Source organism: Lissotriton vulgaris, chromosome 7, assembly GCF_964263255.1.
Source record: "Lissotriton vulgaris chromosome 7, aLisVul1.2, whole genome shotgun sequence".
Classification (NCBI taxonomy): domain Eukaryota; kingdom Metazoa; phylum Chordata; class Amphibia; order Caudata; family Salamandridae; genus Lissotriton; species Lissotriton vulgaris.
In genome coordinates this window covers 1,658,075,684-1,658,096,314 of record NC_141695.1, presented here as the reverse complement: position 1 = coordinate 1,658,096,314, position 20,631 = coordinate 1,658,075,684, and the positions used below count along the sequence as shown (strand labels likewise).

The 20,631-nt window shown below is 47.8% G+C and overlaps 1 protein-coding gene across 1 annotated transcript in view; it reads right to left on the bottom strand.

Moving 5' to 3' along the window:
• PHACTR3 (phosphatase and actin regulator 3) overlaps positions 1-20,631 on the bottom strand; it is a 620,674-nt gene that overhangs the window by 225,516 nt on the left and 374,527 nt on the right. Inside the window, exons 4-5 of the mRNA XM_086932651.1 lie at positions 6,320-6,502; positions 3,710-3,910 (exon numbers count right to left, since the gene is read on the bottom strand). Coding sequence (XP_086788777.1) covers positions 3,710-3,910; positions 6,320-6,502 — 384 coding nt within the window. The remainder of the gene's footprint in view (positions 1-3,709; positions 3,911-6,319; positions 6,503-20,631) is intronic.

Genomic DNA, 20,631 nt, shown 5'->3' with positions numbered 1-20,631 from the left:
CCATATTTATGGCCAAGTCACACAGTGCAGCGCAGACAGTCACCTTGGTGTGCTGCGCTGCATTACCAGGAAAGAGCAGAAATGCGCAGTATTTAAGGAATATGGCACGTGTCTGCATTTTTCCCTGTGCTGGTGCCCTTTTGTCTGCCTAGCCCCAACGCAGGCACCCTTTCACCATGGTGCAAAGTTGCCTGCATTGTTAGGTGCATTTTCTGGCTCTGTGTGAGTTGTATTTAAAGGTCCATTGTTAAAGATATTACCAGAACACAGACATCAGAGTAAGCACAAAGGAAGGTCATTAGTAGTGAACTAAAGAGTTTGGGTTCATTGATCCCCATCTAAAATGGGAATTATCCAGAGTTAACTCTTCTTTTTTAAATTTGTCCTATATTGGTCCACTCTCCCACTATCTATGTGTGGCATTTCAGCAGTGCAGATCCAAACATCCATTTTGTACTCATCTCCAATTTATGTAAAATCTCCGAATCAAGAACACTGGCAGACTGATTTCATAGACTTTCCCAGGGTTTGTAGAGAGCGATTTAAGGGGCATATTACCAACAATTAGCGGTATTTATCGCTAAATGGTCTTAGCAAGTTTTTTTTCATCGCCAAGCATCGCCGGATATTATTGCAGAGGTAACGTGCTATTAGCAACGTTTATCTCTTAAGCGATAAAATATCTGGCTATAGCGGCGGAATGCGTGAATATCACTGAGAATACAGCGATATTCACGCATTAACGCCAATAGGGTCTTAGCCATAATATCCACCTCCCATTGGATATAATGGCTAAGAAGTGGTCTGAGGAGGCGTTAGCTTTTGGATATATTCTCTCCTAGCGCGAATATTTCAATCGGTACGCCTGCGTTGATAATAGGCGATAGCGATGTTAGCGACTGTTTTTAGTCGCTAACAGGTTGGGTAGGCCCACTTTGCATGTCATTAGCGATAAATATCGCTGACTTGCAAAGCGGGCCCCAAACCGCTCGCTACCACCTAAAAGCTGTCGCTAACTGATGTTAGCGACAGCTTGCTAATAAGGCGATGAAATTATCCGCTAGAGCGGCGATAATTTCGTTTCGCCCACCTTGATAATATGCGCGTAAGCTACCTGTCCTCAGATTGTCATGTATGGTTATATCAAAATCTTGAGAGACCTTTTTAGTAGTCGTTTATATTTCTTGAGAGTAAGACTTAATGAAGAGTTTATTAATGAGCTTTCAACAGAAAAACATCACCATAAGCCTCGTGTACAAAGATTCCAGATAAGAAATTGCAAATTTCAAGAAATATCAATTCACAATTACTGATTTCTTATTTGGAATGAGCTAAAATGGATTCAGTAAAAGTGGTTAAAATTTGCGCACTGACTTCTAACCTTTGTAATGTGCATTGGAGTTTTGTGAACCAACCTATCTACAAATAGGTCGGTTCTCAAAACACCATTAGTAGTGGGTCATATTTTGGCAAACCTCATTATATTCATGAGGTAGGTTGCGAATTGCGACCCATTATGATTTATCCTTAATCACAGGGATTGGGATCTGCTGGGCTCAGCAGACCACCTTTTAAATAACGCAATCATATTTTTTTTTACAAGCAACCCATTTCCCCTAAATTAAAACTGGATATATATATTTTTTTTAAGGTAGACGGATGCTTTTTATGAGTAGTCATTGTTCCCATGGATCACTGCCTACTCCAACAAAACGTTTTTATCAACATTCACCAAGGGAAAATGGTCTCTTGGGAGTCCCTTCCCGTTTGCAAATGTCTTTTTTTTTTGATAATCAACTGTCTGGCAGATGCATCAACGTAGCCTTTTGCTATTCCTAAATAGCGATTTGTAAGGAATCGCTATTTAGGAATAGCAAAAGCCTATGCATGTAGAAATCGCTATTAAAATAGCGATTCCTAAACATTCCTTAATTGCTACTCGCAAATTGCTAGTCGCAATTAAGGAATGGTGTCCCATTCATTCCTATGGGCCTACAGGCCCATAGGAATGAATTGGAGATTGCATGAGTAATTTGCGAGTACCAGTAGGTACTTGCATTGCTCATGCAATTTCAAGGGTGCAAGGGTGTCAAATTGACACCCTGTTGCACCCCTGAAATCGATCTGTGCACAAATGTTGCACACACACATGCCCTTAGGGCATGTGTGTGCGCAACATGAAACTTTGAAAAATGCACAAAAGTGCTTTTTTCAAAGTTTTAGCAAATTACCTTGAAGTTCAACTTCATGGTAATTTCCTACTCCTAATAGCGAATTCGCTATTTTTTTGACTTTCATGCATCACATTTAACGAATCTCAATTTAGAGATTCCTTAAATTGCAATTTTTGCATTTGGGATGATGCATCCCAAATGCAAAAATACCGGGAGCAGAGGGGCAGATTCTGAGAATCTGCCCCTTTGCTCCCGGTATTTACTTTGATGCATATGCCTGCAAATTGGATATTTAAAACAGCAAAGGAAATTCATTGGTTGCAGCTCGTTAATCAACACAAACAGCGGTGTAGAATCAATAGTTCGTACAGATCGGGTCAGACTACTCCAGTCCATTCATACAACATGTGACATTGATATAGAGGCATAACACAGCAGTGCATCTCGAGTCATGGTGGAACTAAATTAAACCATTTCCCCCAAATTCTATGGAACAGTTCTGGTGCTCCCCGAGCTTCAAATAGGGCCTCCTCCTGGGTTCCGCACCAGTCAACCCCCCCTCCTCCACCCCTTCATAGTAGGTGGCGCAGCACGGGACCAGTATCTATCACCTCCTTTTCTTTGGTGGTAAAATATTTATGTTTTGCACCCGGATTTCGGTTGAAAAACCATAATATATACCATTAGGACTCAGTATTTGGAAAGGATGTCCCTAACACTTCCCTTTCAAATAGTGATTCCTAATGGTTCCCTAAATCCATTTAGTGATTCAGAATATCTTTTCTAAATCATTAACTGGGTCTAGAATCTTTAAAAAAGTTTTTAGATTTGCAAACTCTCTGATTTACCAAATTAGAGAGTTTGTGAATACTATAACCCTTTGCACATGAGGCCCCATAATATTTGTGTTTGGCCCACTTCATATTCACAACAAGCTGCACCATCTGCAGACCCCTCATGACTAGCAACCACGACTATCTGGCTGACGAGATCACCAACCCCGGTGGTTGTTGGCACACCCGCAGCCGGAACACAATCTAGAGACATACAAATGCAAAAATGAAAAAGAAGGTAGCAGGCTCTTTCCATCTGTGCACAGTGGATCTGTGAACGACCCTCCTGTATCCACCAGGACCACGCCAACCCTGCTCCAATTTCGGACAGAGTTGAAGACGCACTTCTTTACAGAACATTACAGCACAATGCAGTAAAAGTAAATTTCTGCTTCCTGAAGCCAGCTACCTCTCTAATGGCGACTTGACTGTATCGCCAATACATTGTTGAAATTATATGTTTCAAGTTTGTGACTATTTTGTATGCTTTTGAATAATGCTTTATTCAGAGGTTTAGCGGATGTGTTTGCAACTCAGCAGATAGCAAAACTGAAATTTGTTCTGTCACAGAAGGTTGCATTGGCTTTACAGGAAGTTGCATTGGCTTTACAGGAAGTTGCATTGGCTGTACAGGAAGTTGCATTGGTTTTGCAGGAAGTTGCATTGGTTTTACAGGAAGTTGCATCCGTTTTAAGGACTCACCTGGCATCCAGGAGACCAGCTTGGGTTGTGACATAGACAACACCGAGGGACTTGGGCTCCGACTCCTGGTCTGTGGTCTTTCGTTGACTCTCTGGGGGGAATCTGTGGTTTCACACAGGTATAAGGCTTGCGGAATCCTACTCAATGCTGGCGACGGAGTGTTGGCCTCAGAATCGTCGGAGGCCGTCGAATGCATCCTTGCTGGTGGGGAGAAATGGAGGCCAGAGAATTTATGGTTGACGAAATATACATGGGAAGGTTTCGCAAGGAGAAGCCAGGAGTAGTGATTCAAAGACAGATTATGCTGTTCAATAAAGAAAAATACAAAGTAAGGTCATTTCATCAGAGAACATTAATCCAACAATTCCAGACTCACTAGAAGCATTAAGAGTCTTAAAAAGAAAGGTGAATGCACATCGGGTTGAAATGCCACAAGTCAGCGTCAAAATAATAAGATTGCGCCCTCAAGGGCAGGAAGTGTTGTATAATGATGGCGTAGTTGTAGAACATCTGCATGTTGGTCCCATTCTCAGAACAGACAGCTGCTTCTGCGGTGTTCTGATTAGTGGAGCTGCATTTTGGAGGAGAAGGGCAATTATTCTTTTAAAGGTCAACATTTATGGATCTGAGAACCTAGCCACCTCACATATGGAGTATTTTATGACTTATGCCCCCATTTGAAGGTCTAGTGATTCGTAATTTCAATTTTAAAGGCCAAACAAGCGTGAGTTTCTTACAGATTGGGCAAATAACCCAAGTTCCCTTCAGCTCAGGCAGATCAGCACTATTAGCCAATTTTTCTGGAATTTGTAAGACTGGGCGGCCATATCATGTCACGCACCAACCAGCTTTGAGTAGGAGGAGTCTGGAATGGGAAATGAAGCAGGGAGGCTATGCAAGCATAACAGGGCCTGGGATGAAAAAGGCTTTGCTTATCAAAGGAACACCAGGCCACGTGTAGTTAAGAAGTTTTTTCCATAACTCTGGATCTGCAGAGAACTCCAGATGATTCATACAGTATAGTATTAGAGATACTTAAACATGTTCGACCAATCATACTGTCTGGCAGTCTTGACTAACTCACACCACGTCAACAGTAGCCAATGTAAATTTGTACAATTGTGATATGTTTTGGTGTTACTCATTTCTCATTCCTAAATTAATACAATATTCTGGATATCTGTAGAATGTGCTCACATATGTTGCCGATGAGGATCCAATTAATAGACTCATCAGATTCCTGTAATGAAGGTAAAAAGGTGTGGCAATTAGATAACTCAACCTCTTGACCTTTTGTGCCCATTTAAGGTAAGCTCACAAGCACAGCGCAAACTACCCAGCGCCGCGCGTGGGCTTGTGGCAGCCCTCAGTAAATCTTGCCTAAGTTGTCTCTTGACTCACAATATTGTCAAGACTCAGTGCACTGGATTATATATGGACAGCTGGAAGGGGCACAATATTTAATGTTGCAACTCTGCCAGAGGCTGCTTTGTGCCACGTTTGAGCAGAATTTGCGTCTTGTGCATTCTCTGCAGCAAAGCATGAACACCCACATGCATCAATATCGGCATTCGGGAATTCTTAATTGCGAAAAATAGCGAATCGCAAATAAGAATTCGCAAAAGCCTATGCATCATTTTTTTCGCAAATTTTATGCGAATCGGTAAAAATCACAATTTTTACCGATTCGCATGAAATTTGCGATTTTTCAATTGCGAATTCGCAATTCCCATTAATTCCTATGGGCTAAAAGGCCCATAGGAATCAATGGGAATTGCGAATTCGCAATTGAAAAATCGCAATTCATGAATGCATTTCAAGGGTGGAGAGGGGGGTCCAATGACCCCCCCCTGCACATATGAAATGTACTTTTCAGTACAAGTTACATACACACATGTCCTTAGGACATGTGTGTCTGTAATTGCACAGTTGAAAAAAAGCAATTTAAAGCATATTTGAACAATTTCGCAAATTACCACGAGGTTCAACCTCGTGGTAATTTGCACTTCCAGTTTCGAAAATCGCAATTTTAAAAAAAATGATGCATTGCTTTTAAGGAATCGCAAATTTGCGATTCCTTAAGAGCAATCGCATTTTTGGAATTCGCTAAAAATAGCGAATTGTCCAAAAATGCATGATGCATACTAAAAAGGTATTTAGGAATCGCAAACGGCCGATTTTTCCGAATCGCACCGTTTGCGATTCCTAAATAGCTTGATGCATGTGCCCAGAAATCTGTTAACTTCATATGGAAAACACTGATCCTCAAAGTTCTTCGGCAAACAATGAAAAATCACAAAACTTGTGCTTTTTCAACACCCTTAATTTTTTCCTTTTTCTGCACGCCTTCTGGATCTCTTTATAATATGATAACAAGGCTCTTTATAAATATCATCCAATCATAAATTCATATGTCCCCCTGGTGGAGAATTTTGCACCTTCCTGCAGAGAACACCTTCGAGCTTTAATGCATTGAACTACAGTCGCCGGTCCAAAGTCTGCAAAGAAAGCGTGCAGGTGTCTTCAACAATATGCACATCATTATGACCAAAGAAATGTATAGATTTAAGCACAGTGATGACCAAGTGAAGAGAGTGCTTCCGGTAATACCTGCGTCATCCCGCTCCTCTGCGTGCGGGTCCTCGCCCAGTGAGGTCACACTGCTCGCTCCCGTGGCTGTGTCCCTTCCCTGTGGCATCTCCTCCGAGGTACATGCCTGGCATATGGGGGGTGAAAGGTCACTGTGCATTGCTCTTGGGCCACCATCAGCAGTATATGCTTTGCCTTCAGCATCTAAAACATCACGTCATTTAACCTTCATTAAAACCATCAACAGTTTGATCCTCGCTGTCACCATCGCAAAAGTCACGTGATCAGTTAAAGTAGTGAATGAACACATTTCAGTATAAAGCTGTGACTTCCTGAGGAGCAGCCCCTGCAGCATGTGTCCTGGGGAGCTGTTGCTGAAAAGGCCACTCTAGGGTAGCATGCGGCTCTAGAAAGACTATGGGGCACATGCATCAAGGGATTTTGCGATCGCAAAACAGTGCGATTCGCAAAAATCGGCTGTTTGCAATCGCAAAATGGCCTTTTGCGATGCATGAAAGTGTTTGGGATGCGCAATTTTGGTAATCGCAATTTTTGGCGATTTCCCAAATTGCAATTGCATTTAAGGCATCTCAAATTGCGATTCCTTAAATGCAATGCTAGCAGCACTTTGAAATAGCGATTTTGCTATTTGGGGCTAAAGTGCATGTTTCAAAGTTTCTTTTTACACACACACATGCCCTTGGGACATGTGTGTGCGCAACATGGGTGCACAGTACAATTTCAGGGGTGCAACAGGGTGTCTTTTTGGCACCCGTGCACCCTTGAAATTGTAAGCGCAATTTGCAAGTACCTATTTGGTACTCGCAAATTTCGCATGCAATTCCCATTCATTCCTATGGGCCGGTAGGCCCATAGGAATGAATGGGAAGCCATTCCTTAATTGCGAATCGCAATTTGTGAGTCGCAATTAAGGAATGTTTAGGGATCGCACATTTTTTTGCGATTCCTACATGCATAGACTTTTGCGATTCCTTAATTGCAATTCCTTAATAAACGCAATTAAGGAATCGCAAAAGCCTACTTTGATGCATGTGCCCCTATGGGCCACATGCATCAAATTTGGAAATTGCGATTACCTAATGGGGATTTTCTGAGAATCGCAATTAGGTAATCGCAATTTCCAATGTATGAAACTCAATGAGTTTCATTAACCGATTCCTAGGGTTCGCAAATCGACCTGCCTCATTAAAGGAAAACGGGTTGTGTTAACAAAAAAACATGAAAAGTTTACTTTTAATTTTTTAAGAGCAGGCAGTAGTCCATGGGGCCAATACCTTCTCTCAAAAACGTATTTACTACCATTCCCAAAGGGGAAAGGGTCCCTTGGGGACCCCTTGCCATTTGCGAATGGGTTACCTCCTACTTGGAGTAGGTGGTAAAATGCAAATGTTTTGCGATCGTATTCGCGGTCACAAAACATTCATACATACCATTAGGATTCGCTATTTGGAAGGGACGCCGTAAACACAGCCCTCCCAAATACCGAAACTCAAACCCATTTTGTGATTTGGTAACAGTTTACCGAATCGCAAAATGGGTTTTGATACATGTAAAAAGCCTTTTTTTGCATTAGCAAACCGCTTGCAAATGCAAAATTGGTTGATACAAGTGGCCCAATGTCTCCACTTTGTTGCGCATCACCTATAGGCAGGGCTTCTGGAATTATGCGGCATGGGAGGACCATATTATGCAGCAGGTTCACTATATTATGCAGGAAGAAAAGGCAAATTATGCATAGTAATGCGGCACTTTATGAGATAATATTACTTAATTATTTTGAAATTTTTACAATGTTAACACTGCCTGTGGAAAGCCTTCTTCATTGGTATCTGTGAGACACCAAAAATACAGAACTGAGAAATTGAAATTTGAACAGTCAAGCTTTGCGAAGGGCCTTCCATTGTGCAGCAACACGTGTTGCTGCATTTTTAGTAACTTTTGGTCCGTTTGAGCTGGAAACAATCAGCCTTATTCATGAAGTAAAATTGCGCCCGCAATCGCTGCGAAAATGCAAATGCGGGCGCAATTCCCGTAATCGGCATTCAACTTCAAAATAGCGAATTCGCAAACACAGAATTGCGAAATCGCTAATATATTCGCAGAATCCCGGCAGGTGAGCATTAGCGATTCGGAAATTGCGACACACCACGGATTCTGCGAAAATAATAGCGAATTCACTATATAATCGCAATCGGTATTCAAGAAAAATCGCTATTAGCGGAAAACCCAAAAATCGCTATTTGCGCCGCGCAAAATAAGGACAACTCAAAGCAGGTGGTAACCATAAAAGCCATGCAAAAAAACCTTTCAAAAAACCGTTGTCCTATCACCAACAGGTTCTGGCCTGACCAATCACACATAAGGACCATCATCATCAGCAGCATTAGGAGTCCCACAATGCCAGGAATGTACATGGTGGTGAGGCGTCGAAGGCTAGAGCGATTAGCACGGAGGAGACGCAGGATCCAGGACAGGATATTCCGCCAGCGGGTCACCTTGCTGGGCCAAACCAGAGAGCAGATATATGCTAAATACAGGCTGAATGGGGAAATGATAATGCAGCTAATACAGGACCTTGACCCCCTGATGCAGCACCCAACAAGCCGTACCAATGCGGTGCCTACACATGTGCAGGTGTTGTGTAGCCTGCACCTCCTGGCCTCCGGGAGTGTCCAGGGGATAGTAGCGGCTGCTGGGGGGATATCCCAGCCCACCATGTCACGCTGCCTCCACACTTTTGTTGACGCCATGCTCACCCAGCTACACCGTCACATCAAATTCCCCGCCAGCCAACAGGAATTGGACATGACCAAGCTACAATTCTACAATGTAGCCCATTTTCCACATGTGCTCGGATGCATAGACTGTATCCACGTCGCCATCTGCCCACCAGCTGCCATGGAGTATATGTTCCGCAATAGAAAGTCCTACCACTCCCTCAACATCCAGATGGTCTGCAATGCTAAGACATACATCACTGACATTGTCGCACAGTACCCAGGGAGTACCCATGACTCCTTCATTTTCCGGCACAGCGGCCTCCACACACGACTGGTCAGGGGAGAGTTTGGGGAAGGACAACTACTTGGTAAGTACACTTTGTTGAAAATGTCACATTGCTAAGATGTAACAGCGCAGCACAGGCAATCACCATCTGCTCTTCTCATTCAGGTGACAGTGGCTACGCCCTCCGTGAATACCTCCTGACCCCATACCTCAACCCTGCTACACCCCAGCAACGGCGCTACAATATTGCACACATACGGACAAGGAATTGCATAGAAAGGACATTTGGCCTGCTCAAGAGCAGGTTCCGCATACGGCACAAGACAGGAGGGGCCATGTATTACAGTCCTGAAATGTGCTGCCGCATTGTGGCTGTCTGCGCAATACTACATAACATTGCAACCAAGCGCCGGATACCTGTTGACATCTCTGGCAGTGAATCTGAGGGGGACAACCGGCCACCTGCACATGCGCGCCATGCACATGGGGAGAACCCAGCAGAAGGGCACAGACGTCGCAACCACATCACAGTGAACAGTTTCTAGTACAACCTCTTCCATCACCCCACAAATCAACAATGCATGCAAAATGTAATGATGACACAACGCTAATGTGTGTAGCAAAATAAATGTATTTGTTCAATTCACAAAAATAAAAATAAGGTTCCAGTCCAAATAACTACAACAAACAGTATTACAGCATACTGCTGTGTATCACAACATGGCAGGCTTAACGTCAGCCTGTGCCAATGATAGTCTGAAGTTCTCAGGTGCGCCTACTGCGCGTTGCGCCCAAGCGCCTCTGAGGGGCATCCTCCTCCGGGGCTTCAGGCCCTGGCGTGGGCCTGGTGCTGCGGCTGTGTGGTGGGATCTGTGAGGCAGAGTGAGAGCTGACGCTGGACGCCCCCTCACTAGCATCATCACCCCCCACAGTGGATGGTATTGCTGGAGGGTGAAGTGCAATGACGGCCGTGGTGAGGTGCTCCAGCACCCTAGTCATGTCCTCACTGCACTGTATTAGTTGGTGCTGCTGGGTCAGGGAGCGCCACGCCAACAGAGAAGTAGCATTTGCTGCTACATAACTTGCCCTGCTGTAAGAGGCCAGCCGGCTCATAAGTTGGCGGTGGCGGCGGCGTGCTGCACTGCGCTGTGTCGACATGGCAGCGGTGTTGGCCTCCATGGCTGCAGCCATGCGGGCCATTCCCTCACCCACACCTGCCATGGCTGCAGTCATGTTGTCTAATCGTTCCCCCACACCTGACATGGCTGCCCTCATGCCGTCCATGTGGCCTGCAACTGTGGCCACATTGCGCCCTATCATATGGAGCTGCAGCTGAATAGCTCCTTGCTGTTGTGCCTGGCGCTGGTGTATCCGCAGCATGCGTCTTTCGACGCTGAGCCGCGCAAGTCCCTGTTCATTGGCCCGCCTGCTTGCTGGAGTGGAGTGCTGGCGTGACCTGCCACGCCTGCCCTGCTGGCCTGAGTCTGTGGCTGGCCGCTGTGTGGAAACTGGCGCAGCCCCGGATGTTGTGGCGACAGCTGCTGGGGTGTGACCGCAGGTGTTGCTGGTGCGCCAGATGCAGGGGGTGTGACTGCTGGTGTTGCTGGTGTACAAGATGCAGGGGGCACAATGGTAACTGCCCTGGCTGCGGCTCTAGGTGGAGCAGCGGTAGCAGGAGGCACAATGGTGGCTGGCCTGGCAGCGGCTGTGGGTGCTGCACCAGTCGCAGGGGGGACACTGCAGATGGATCTTGCTGCTGGTGTTGATGCAGCGGCAGGGGCTGGTGCCTGGGTTGGTGGTGGCACCTCTTCCTCCTGGACCTCCTCATCGATTTGCAGCCTTTCGCTGTCGCTGCTTTCGCCACCTGTGGGGGTAAGTGGTGGATCATTAGTTGCATGTATCTGGCAGACGTGCAGTTGCTACATGCATGCTGGGTGACATTCCCTGAATGGCTGTGGCTTTGTGTGCTTTGGGACCTGTCTGGCTGCATTGTGGTACTACAACATTGTGGCCAGACTACATCTCCCACAATGCTTCAGGACATTCCTTGATGTGCAACTATGGCATGCCTATTGGACATTAGGGGAGCCTATTTGGTCATGGACATCCATAGGGGGCAGGGTCGCAGTCGCATGCCACTTACCTTGGGTGTCTTGGGTGGTGCGGGATGAGTCTAGTCGTGTAAATCCTACACAGGCCTCCTTCTCCAGGGTGTCCTCCACCTGGTCCTCCATGGCAGTATTGGGTGGGACAGTTGGTCCTCCTCCTCCAGTGCCCGAGGACTCCCCAAGGCGCACCCCCACCTTCTCCTTGGCATGGCAGCGGTGTTGGCCTCCATGGCTGCAGCCATGCGGGCCATTCCCTCACCCACACCTGCCATGGCTGCAGTCATGTTGTCTAATCGTTCCCCCACACCTGACATGGCTGCCCTCATGCCGTCCATGTGGCCTGCAACTGTGGCCACATTGCGCCCTATCATATGGAGCTGCAGCTGAATAGCTCCTTGCTGTTGTGCCTGGCGCTGGTGTATCCGCAGCATGCGTCTTTCGACGCTGAGCCGCGCAAGTCCCTGTTCATTGGCCCGCCTGCTTGCTGGAGTGGAGTTCTGGCGTGACCTGCCACGCCTGCCCTGCTGGCCTGAGTCTGTGGCTGGCCGCTGTGTGGAAACTGGCGCAGCCCCGGATGTTGTGGCGACAGCTGCTGGGGTGTGACCGCAGGTGTTGCTGGTGCGCCAGATGCAGGGGGTGTGACTGCTGGTGTTGCTGGTGTACAAGATGCAGGGGGCACAATGGTAACTGCCCTGGCTGCGGCTCTAGGTGGAGCAGCGGTAGCAGGAGGCACAATGGTGGCTGGCCTGGCAGCGGCTGTGGGTGCTGCACCAGTCGCAGGGGGGACACTGCAGGTGGATCTTGCTGCTGGTGTTGATGCAGCGGCAGGGGCTGGTGCCTGGGTTGGTGGTGGCACCTCTTCCTCCTGGACCTCCTCATCGATTTGCAGCCTTTCGCTGTCGCTGCTTTCGCCACCTGTGGGGGTAAGTGGTGGATCATTAGTTGCATGTATCTGGCAGACGTGCAGTTGCTACATGCATGCTGGGTGACATTCCCTGAATGGCTGTGGCTTTGTGTGCTTTGGGACCTGTCTGGCTGCATTGTGGTACTACAACATTGTGGCCAGACTACATCTCCCACAATGCTTCAGGACATTCCTTGATGTGCAACTATGGCATGCCTATTGGACATTAGGGGAGCCTATTTGGTCATGGACATCCATAGGGGGCAGGGTCGCAGTCGCATGCCACTTACCTTGGGTGTCTTGGGTGGTGCGGGATGAGTCTAGTCGTGTAAATCCTACACAGGCCTCCTTCTCCAGGGTGTCCTCCACCTGGTCCTCCATGGCAGTATTGGGTGGGACAGTTGGTCCTCCTCCTCCAGTGCCCGAGGACTCCCCAAGGCGCGCCGCCACCTTCTCCTTGGCACGGCCTCGGAGGTCGTACCAGCGCTTCTTTAATTCCTCGAGGGACCTGTCCGCCACTCCCACAGAGTTCACAGTCGAGGCAATCCCCTGCCATATCCTGCGCTTCTCTTGTTCAGGGACCCTCCGGGAATCTTTCCCAAACAGTCTCTCATGGTTTGCCACCACCCCCTCTATCAGGTGTTCTAGCTCCTGCTCCGAAAATTTTAATTTCCTTTTGCGCCCAGACGAGCTGCTGGTGCCAGGTGCAGGTTCCTCAGACATTGTAGCAGAGTTGTGGTTCTGTGGTTCTCTCCTGAATAGCTGCAGCTCTCCAACTTGCTCCCTCTCAGTCAGCCTCACTGTGGAGAATGGTGGTGGGAACCGGCAGCTTCCTGGTTGTGATGTCATCACTGGGCTCGAAATGCGATTTCCCGTTTTCCCGATCTCGCGAGTTTGCGAGCTCGCAAATAGCGATATCGCAAATAGCGATATCGCTATTTGCGAGCTCGCAATCCCGGCGCGGGTAGCCGAAAATAGCGATTTTTCTGCGATTATCGGTCATCGCTAACGGATTTTGCGATCGCGTGCGAATCGCTTTTTTTTATCGCAATTCTTCATGAATTCGGATTTGCGATTTCTGAATAGCGATTCGCTTTTTTTCGCTATTACAGAATCGCAAATGCCGATTTTCATGAATATGGCGGAATATTTTTTGTTAAAATCTGCTGATTATGTAGCTGATGATGGATTATGTCCACAGTTATGCAAAGCAGAGCAGCTGCAGCATTGCATAATTCCTGTGGCCCTTACTGAAGGCCATACTGGAAAAGTCATAAACTATTGCTTCTTGGTTCGACTGTGCCACACCTCATTATATCCCTGTGCTCCTCGATGTGACGTGTGCCTCTCTCTGCATCCCTGTCTCTTTATGTGCCCCGTTCCTCTATATGTGTAATGTGGTCCTCTTGGTGCCCTGTGCCTCTCTATGCATCCCTGTCTCTTTATGTGCCCCGTTCCTCTCTATGTGTAATGTGGTCCTCTTGGTGCCCTGTGCCTCTCTATGCATCCCTGTCTCTGTATGTGCCCTGTTCCTCTCTATGTGTAAGGTGGTCCTCTGGGTGCCCTGTGCCTCTCTATGCATTCCTGTCTCTTAATGTGCCCTGTTCCTCTCTATGTGTAATGTGGTCCTCTTGGTGCCCTGTGCCTCTCTAAGCATCCCTATCTCTTTATGTGCCCTGTTACTCTCTATGCATTCCTGTCTCTTTATGTGCCCTGTTCCTCTCTATGTGTAATGTGGTCCTCTGGGTGCCCTGTGCCTCTCTAAGCATCCCTATCTCTTTATGTGCCCTGTTCCTCTCCATGCATTCCTGTCTCTTTATGTGCCCTGTTCCTCTCTATGTGTAATGTGGTCCTCTTGGTGCCCTGTGCCTCTCTAAGCATCCCTATCTCTTTATGTGCCCTGTTCCTCTCTGTGTGTAATGTGGTCCTCTGGGTGCCCTGTGCCTCTCTATGCATCCCTGTCTCTTTATGTGCCCTGTTCCTCTCTATGTGTAATGTGGTCCTCTTGGTGCCCTGTGCCTCTCTAAGCATCCCTATCTCTTTATGTGCCCTGTTTCTCTCTGTGTGTAATGTGGTCCTCTGGGTGCCCTGTGCCTCTCTATGCATCCCTGTCTCTTTATGTGCCCCGTTCCTCTCTATGTGTAATGTGGTCCCCTTGGTGCCCTGTGCCTCTCTAAGCATCCCTGTCTCTTTATGTGCGCTGTTCCTCTCTACGTGTAATGTGGCCCTCTTGGTGCCCTGTGCCGCTCGGTGCATCCCTGTCCCTTTATGTGCCCTGTGTCTTGTCCTCTCGGTGCCCTATGCCTGGCGACATCCCCTTTGCTCCTTTGTGTACTCAGTGCCTCTTTATGGGTACTGTGCCTCTTAGTGCCCCCTATGCGATTGCGTGTTTACTGCACTCTCTGTGCAGGTTCCTTTCTAAATACCTTTTACCATTCTATGTGCCCCTATGTGTGCCCTGTGCCCCTCTAGGTATCAAGTGTCCATCCATGTTCCCCGTGCCATCTTTATATGCACTGTGCAGCGCTAGTTTTTCTGTGCTTCTCTAGGTGCCCGGTGGCCCTCCTTGATCACCCCCCTCCCCCAATCCAGTTGCTTCTATCCGTCAGGTCTGTTTATATGTTTGCTTATGCCACTTCTTTATGCGTATGGTGCAGCACCAAGTGTCCCTCTATGTGCCCTGTGCCACTCTTTGTGCCCTGCCCCCTCTGTTCTCTACTACCCACCAAGTACCCTTTGTCCATTATTTTCGATGTTCCTCTATAAATGCCTTGCCCCCTGTATGTGCCCATACCCCCACGTGTGCCTATGTTCCCCTCTACGTTCCATCTGCCTCTTTCGACATGGTCTGTGCCCCTCCACATGACCTGTGCAGCAATATGTGCCATGTGTCTCTAGGCGTGCTCTGTGTCTCTCAGTGCCCTGTCCCCCTCCCAGGGTCCTTCTCTCTTCTTTGTGCCCTGCACATCTATATGTGCCTTGTGTCCAATACATGTACCCTCTGTCTTTCTATGTTCCCTGTACCTCTCTAAATAACATGTATCTTTCTATGTGCCCCCTGTGTGCCTGGCGCCCTTTATGTTCTGTGTGCCACTCTGTGGTCCCTGTGCTGTCTTGTCTCTTGTCTCTTTGCTCTCTGCCCCTCCCCGTACCCTCTGCCAGCCAGTGTGCACTGTATCTCTGGATGTGTCCTGTGCCGCTTGATGTGACCAGTGGCTCTCTATGCAGCATACTGTCACCCCCAATATGGATCCTGTCCCCATGTTCCCTTTGTGTCTGTATGTGCTATGTGTTCTTCTTTGTGCTCTTTGCCTCACTATGTGTCCTGAGCCACTTAATGTCCCATCAACTACACTACAAGCCAGATGTGCCAAGTGATTTTGTAGTCGCAAACCCTGCGATTCAGAAAATCATAATATTTGCGACTCCAAAATTCAGTTTTCTACTGCACTAACCCTACTTTGAAAAGTTTTTCCAAATTGCAAAATGGACTTACCGACCTATATCAAAATACCATTTCAATGGAGCACGTAAAGGGTGTTCCTTACTTATCCCGACGCAGTATAGTGTGTATCAATGGTTTGCGACCGCAATTTCAGACGCAAACCATTGCTAAGTTACCAACTCCCAAGTTGGGGAGATAACTGACTTGCAAAGAGGAAGGAGTTCCCTTGGACCCCTGCCCTTTTGTGAATCAGGGTGGCAGCTTCAGGGCAAGTAGACAGTGGTCCAGGGGGGCATTGCCGGTTCTCGCTGAAGTGTTACAAAACCGATTTATTATTATAACAGCCCCAGTTCCTAAGAAATGCGGTCACAGGGATGGCTGTCTGTTGTCCCTTGCAGGCCACCATCCCTATATTTGGATCTAATCTCAGGAGATTGCAAATTGTGACCTGCCTCGTGAATATTGATATGGCAGGTCGTTCTGCGACACCCTAGAAATCCATATTTTGAAAAACAATTATTAGTACATAGGTCAGTTTGCAAAATCAAATACTGGTTGCAAAAAGTTAGTGCATAATTTGTGACCACTTTTGTGACCACTAGATAAATACATCTGGCTCCTTGTGTCTTGTACATCTCTATGTGCCCTGTGTCTCACACTTTACCCTGTGTTTCTCTATCAGACACATGCATCAATGCATGCTTTTGTGATTCCTTAATTCCGATTATTAAGGAATCGCAATTAAGGAATTGCAAAAGCCTATGCATATAGGAATTGCTATCAAATTAGCGATTCCCAAACATTCCTTAACCCCTCCTGTGCTCATGACGAGCTCAGCTCATCATGAGCCACGGCGCTCCGGTGCTCATGACGAGCTGAGCTCGTCATGACCGTTGGAACGCTCGCACGCTGGTCTGATTCCCCTGCTGTGCTGAGCGTTCCATTAAACAGGCGCGGTCATGACGAGCTCAGCTCGTTATGAGCACCGGAGCACCGTGGCTCATGACGAGCTGAGCTTGTCTCATGAGCACCGGGGCGCTGTGCGCGCCCCCCCCCCCCCCCCCCGCTCCCCAGCACAGCGGGGGAAACAGCCCCACAGCGAAGGGGTTAATTGCGACTCGCAAATTGCGAGTCACAATTAAGAATGCCTTCCTATTCATTCCAATGAGCCTACAGGCCATAGGAATGAATGGGAGATTGCATGCGCATTTTGCGAGTACCACTAGGTACTCACAAACTGCCATGCAATTTCAAGGGTGCACCCCTGAAATTGATCTGTGCACGCATGTTGCGCACACACATGCCCCAAGGGCATGTGTGTGTGGAACTTACAACTTTGAAAAATGCACTTTTGTGCAGTTTTCAAAGTTTTGGCAGATTTCCATCAAGTACAAATTGATGGTAATTTGCGCCCCCTCTTAGCATAATCGCAATTTGAGATTCCATCATGAATTGCATTTAAGGAATCACAATTTGCAATCCCTTAAATGCCCTCGCAAAAGTGGTTGATGCATGTGCCTGTATATGCCCTGAGATCCTCTATGTGCCCTGTGCTGCTGATATGAGACCCTCTATGATCCATGTCCATTCCTATGTCTTGTTGCTCTTTATGTGACATGTTCAGCACTATGTGTCATGTGCCAATCTGTGCCCTGTGTTATCTATTATGTGCCCGTTACCATTCCAGTGCCCTACATTCTCTGTGCTTTTCTATACGCCCATTGCCACACTACGTGCTCTAAACTCATCTATGTACTCCATTCTCCTCAATCTGTCATGGGCCTCTTTATGCGCCCTGTGCATCTGTATGTGCAATGTGCCCTTTTATGTGCCTGTACTCTTCCATTTGCCTTATGCTCTTTTATGTCCCATGTAACTTCCAATATGCCTTCTGCCCATCAATGTGCCGTCTCCCCTTTCTGTACCATGTGCCAATCTATGTGCTCTGTGTCTTTGTGTGCATCCTGTGCATCTCAAGTCCTGTACCTCTCTATGTGCCTTGTGCACAGTTTCGGCCATGTGTCTCTCTATGCGCCTTGTACCTCTTTTTGTGCCGTGTGACCTTCTAGGTACCTCTCTATGAGCCCTATGCTTCTCTGTAAGACCTATGCCCTGTACCTCTTTTTGTGCACTGTCGGCCTCATTTGCATGTTTTTGATGCAGGTCAAAGCAGTAAGTCTCTTTGCTGTGCTGCCCTGTGTCAAAAGGAAAGGGTAGAAGTGCATCGTATTTATGATATGCAGCGCATTCCTGTCCTTTCCCACTGTGTTGGTGCCGTTTTGGCTGCCTTGCGCCAACACTGGCACCCTTGTACCATTGTGCATTGTAGGAATGATTGTTTTGTGCACGAAGGGACAGGTTCTTGCAAAAAAACAATCAATGGAGGTGTTTTGCTCCTTCTACAGCACACATAGAAAGAGGGAAAAATAGAAAAGATATTTCTCCATGTTACGCCTCTCCTGGGGAGGCGTAGGCTTTTGATGCTGCCCGAGGTTTACATGACTTTGTAAATCTGAAGCAGTGTCGGAATCCGTGGGTGGTGTGTTAGAACACCCACCGCAACACCCATGGAACTCCTCCTTGATGCAGCGTACGACAATGCAGCGCCTCGCACTGCCTTACCTTACTCCATATCTATGAGGCTACGCAAAGCCATGCAGGGTGGCTTTGCGTCGCCTCAAAGATATGACTGAGAGGCCTCTGCCACCGAACGGTAAAAAAAGGGCTGATTCAGCAGCCCAGGCCTCTTGTAAATGAGGCCTTGTGCTGTTCTATGTGGTCTTTGCCTCTCTGTGTGGCCAGAGGGCCCATCAATGGCCTGTACCTCCAGATGTGCCTTATGCCGCACTTGCTGCCCTACACCTTTCTTTGGGCTTTGTGTCTCTCCATCCGCCGTGTGGTTCTCCATGTGCACGGATTGTCTCAATGTGTCGTGTATCTCTCTTTGTGTCTGTTCCAATCTTTGTATCCTGTGTCTGTCTACATGCCTGTTCCTATGTCCATGTAGCATGTAAATGTAAATGTTTTTGTACTTGTATAGCGCACAGCGACTCGCAGTGGGTTTCCCGGCGCTTGTACGAATACCGCAAGGGAACCCTTCCTGGCTTTCCCTGTGAAGTGTCCACTCCTGGGCACCCCCATGGTGCAGACCAGGCATCCCTCGCGTTGTGGGGGCCGTTGTGGAGATTGCCCAGAGTTGCAGCGTGGGACCCATGATCAGAATAGGCACTGAGGCAAGAATATCCGGTCAGGGGAATTAATGAGCCCGAGACCCGCCGGGGCAGGAATCGAACCCTGGTCCCTGGCCAGAGCTCTGCATCGAGGTCTGCCTGCTCTAACCATTGAACCACACTTCTCCACATGCTCTTCACTATGCCAGTACCTATCTATGCTCTCTGTGGCCCACCATGTGCTCTTTGCCCTTCTGTATTCCTTGTACATCTCTATATGCCCTGTGACCCTCAATGTGCAATGGGCCCTTCTACGTGCATGTTGTCTTTCCACGTGCCCCGTGCCTCTTTATGTGTACCGTGTCCAGCAATGTGCCCTATGCCCTCCTATGTGCCTTCAACTCTCTCCTTGCCCTTACCCCGACAATGTACCTTGTGTCTTTCTACATGCTCTGTGCCACTCTCTGTGCACGGTGTCGTTCTTTGTGCCTTTCAATGGGACCTCTGCTCTTCTTGATGAATTGTGCCTCTCTATGCACCCTGTGCCTTTCAATGTGCCATGTGCCATGTGCCCATGTTGGTGGCCTGTGCTCCTCTATGTGCCCTTCTATGCACCATATGGACACCCCTTTGCTTTGCACTCTTAAATGCTATGTGCCTTTCAATGTGCATGCCTCCTCTGTTTGCTCTGTGCTCATCGACGAGTTACGTATCTGTTTCTACCATGTGCACTTTAGCCCCTGTTCCTTTCTGTGTCCCTTGTGCTCTTTGTGCCCTGCGTCTCTCTCTCTATATGTTCTGTGACAGTTTTTGTGCCCTATGCCATTCTATTCTCTCGCGCCTCTCTATATACCTCCATCTGTACTTCTTTGTGTGCCCTGCGCCTCTCTATGTACCCACTGCCTCTCCGTGTTCTCCTTGGCCTTCTCGATGGTCGCTGCCTCACTAAGGGGCAGATGTACAAGCCCCTTGCGCCACTTTTGCCTCACTTTTTCCATGTTAAAAGTGACACAAAATTGGCGCATGGGGCTTGTAACTCTGCCCCTAAGTGCCTTATGCCACTGTATTTGCCCTGTGCCTCTCAAAGTGGCCTGCACCCTTCTTGGCCTTGTGTATATATAAAGTGTGCCTCTCTCTTTGGACTGTGCCATTCTGTTTCTCTCTCTTTGGACTCTGCCATTCTGTTTCTCTCTCTTTGGACTGTGCCATTTTGGGCCTCTCTCTTTGGACTGTGCGATTCTGGGCCTCTCTCTTTGGACTGTGCCATTCTGGGCCGCTCTCTTCGGACTGTGCCATTTTGGGCCTCTCTCTTTGGACTGTACCATTCTGGGCCTCTCTCTTTGGCCTGTGCCATTCTGGGCCTATCTCTTTGGACTGTGTGATTCTGGGCCTCTCTCTTTGAACTGAGCCATTCTGGGCCTCTCTCTTTGGACTGTGCCATTTTGGGCCTCTCTCTTTGGACTGTGCCATTCTGGGCCTCTCTCTTTGGACTGTGCCATTCTGGGCCTCACTCTTCGGACTGTGCCATTTTGGGCCTCTCTCTTTGGACTATGCCATTCTGGGCCTCTTTCTTTGGACTGTGCCATTCTGGGCTTCTCTCTTTGGACTGTGTCATTCTGGGCCTCTCTCTTTGGACTGTGCCATTCTGGGCCTCTCTCTTTGGACTGCACCACTCTAGA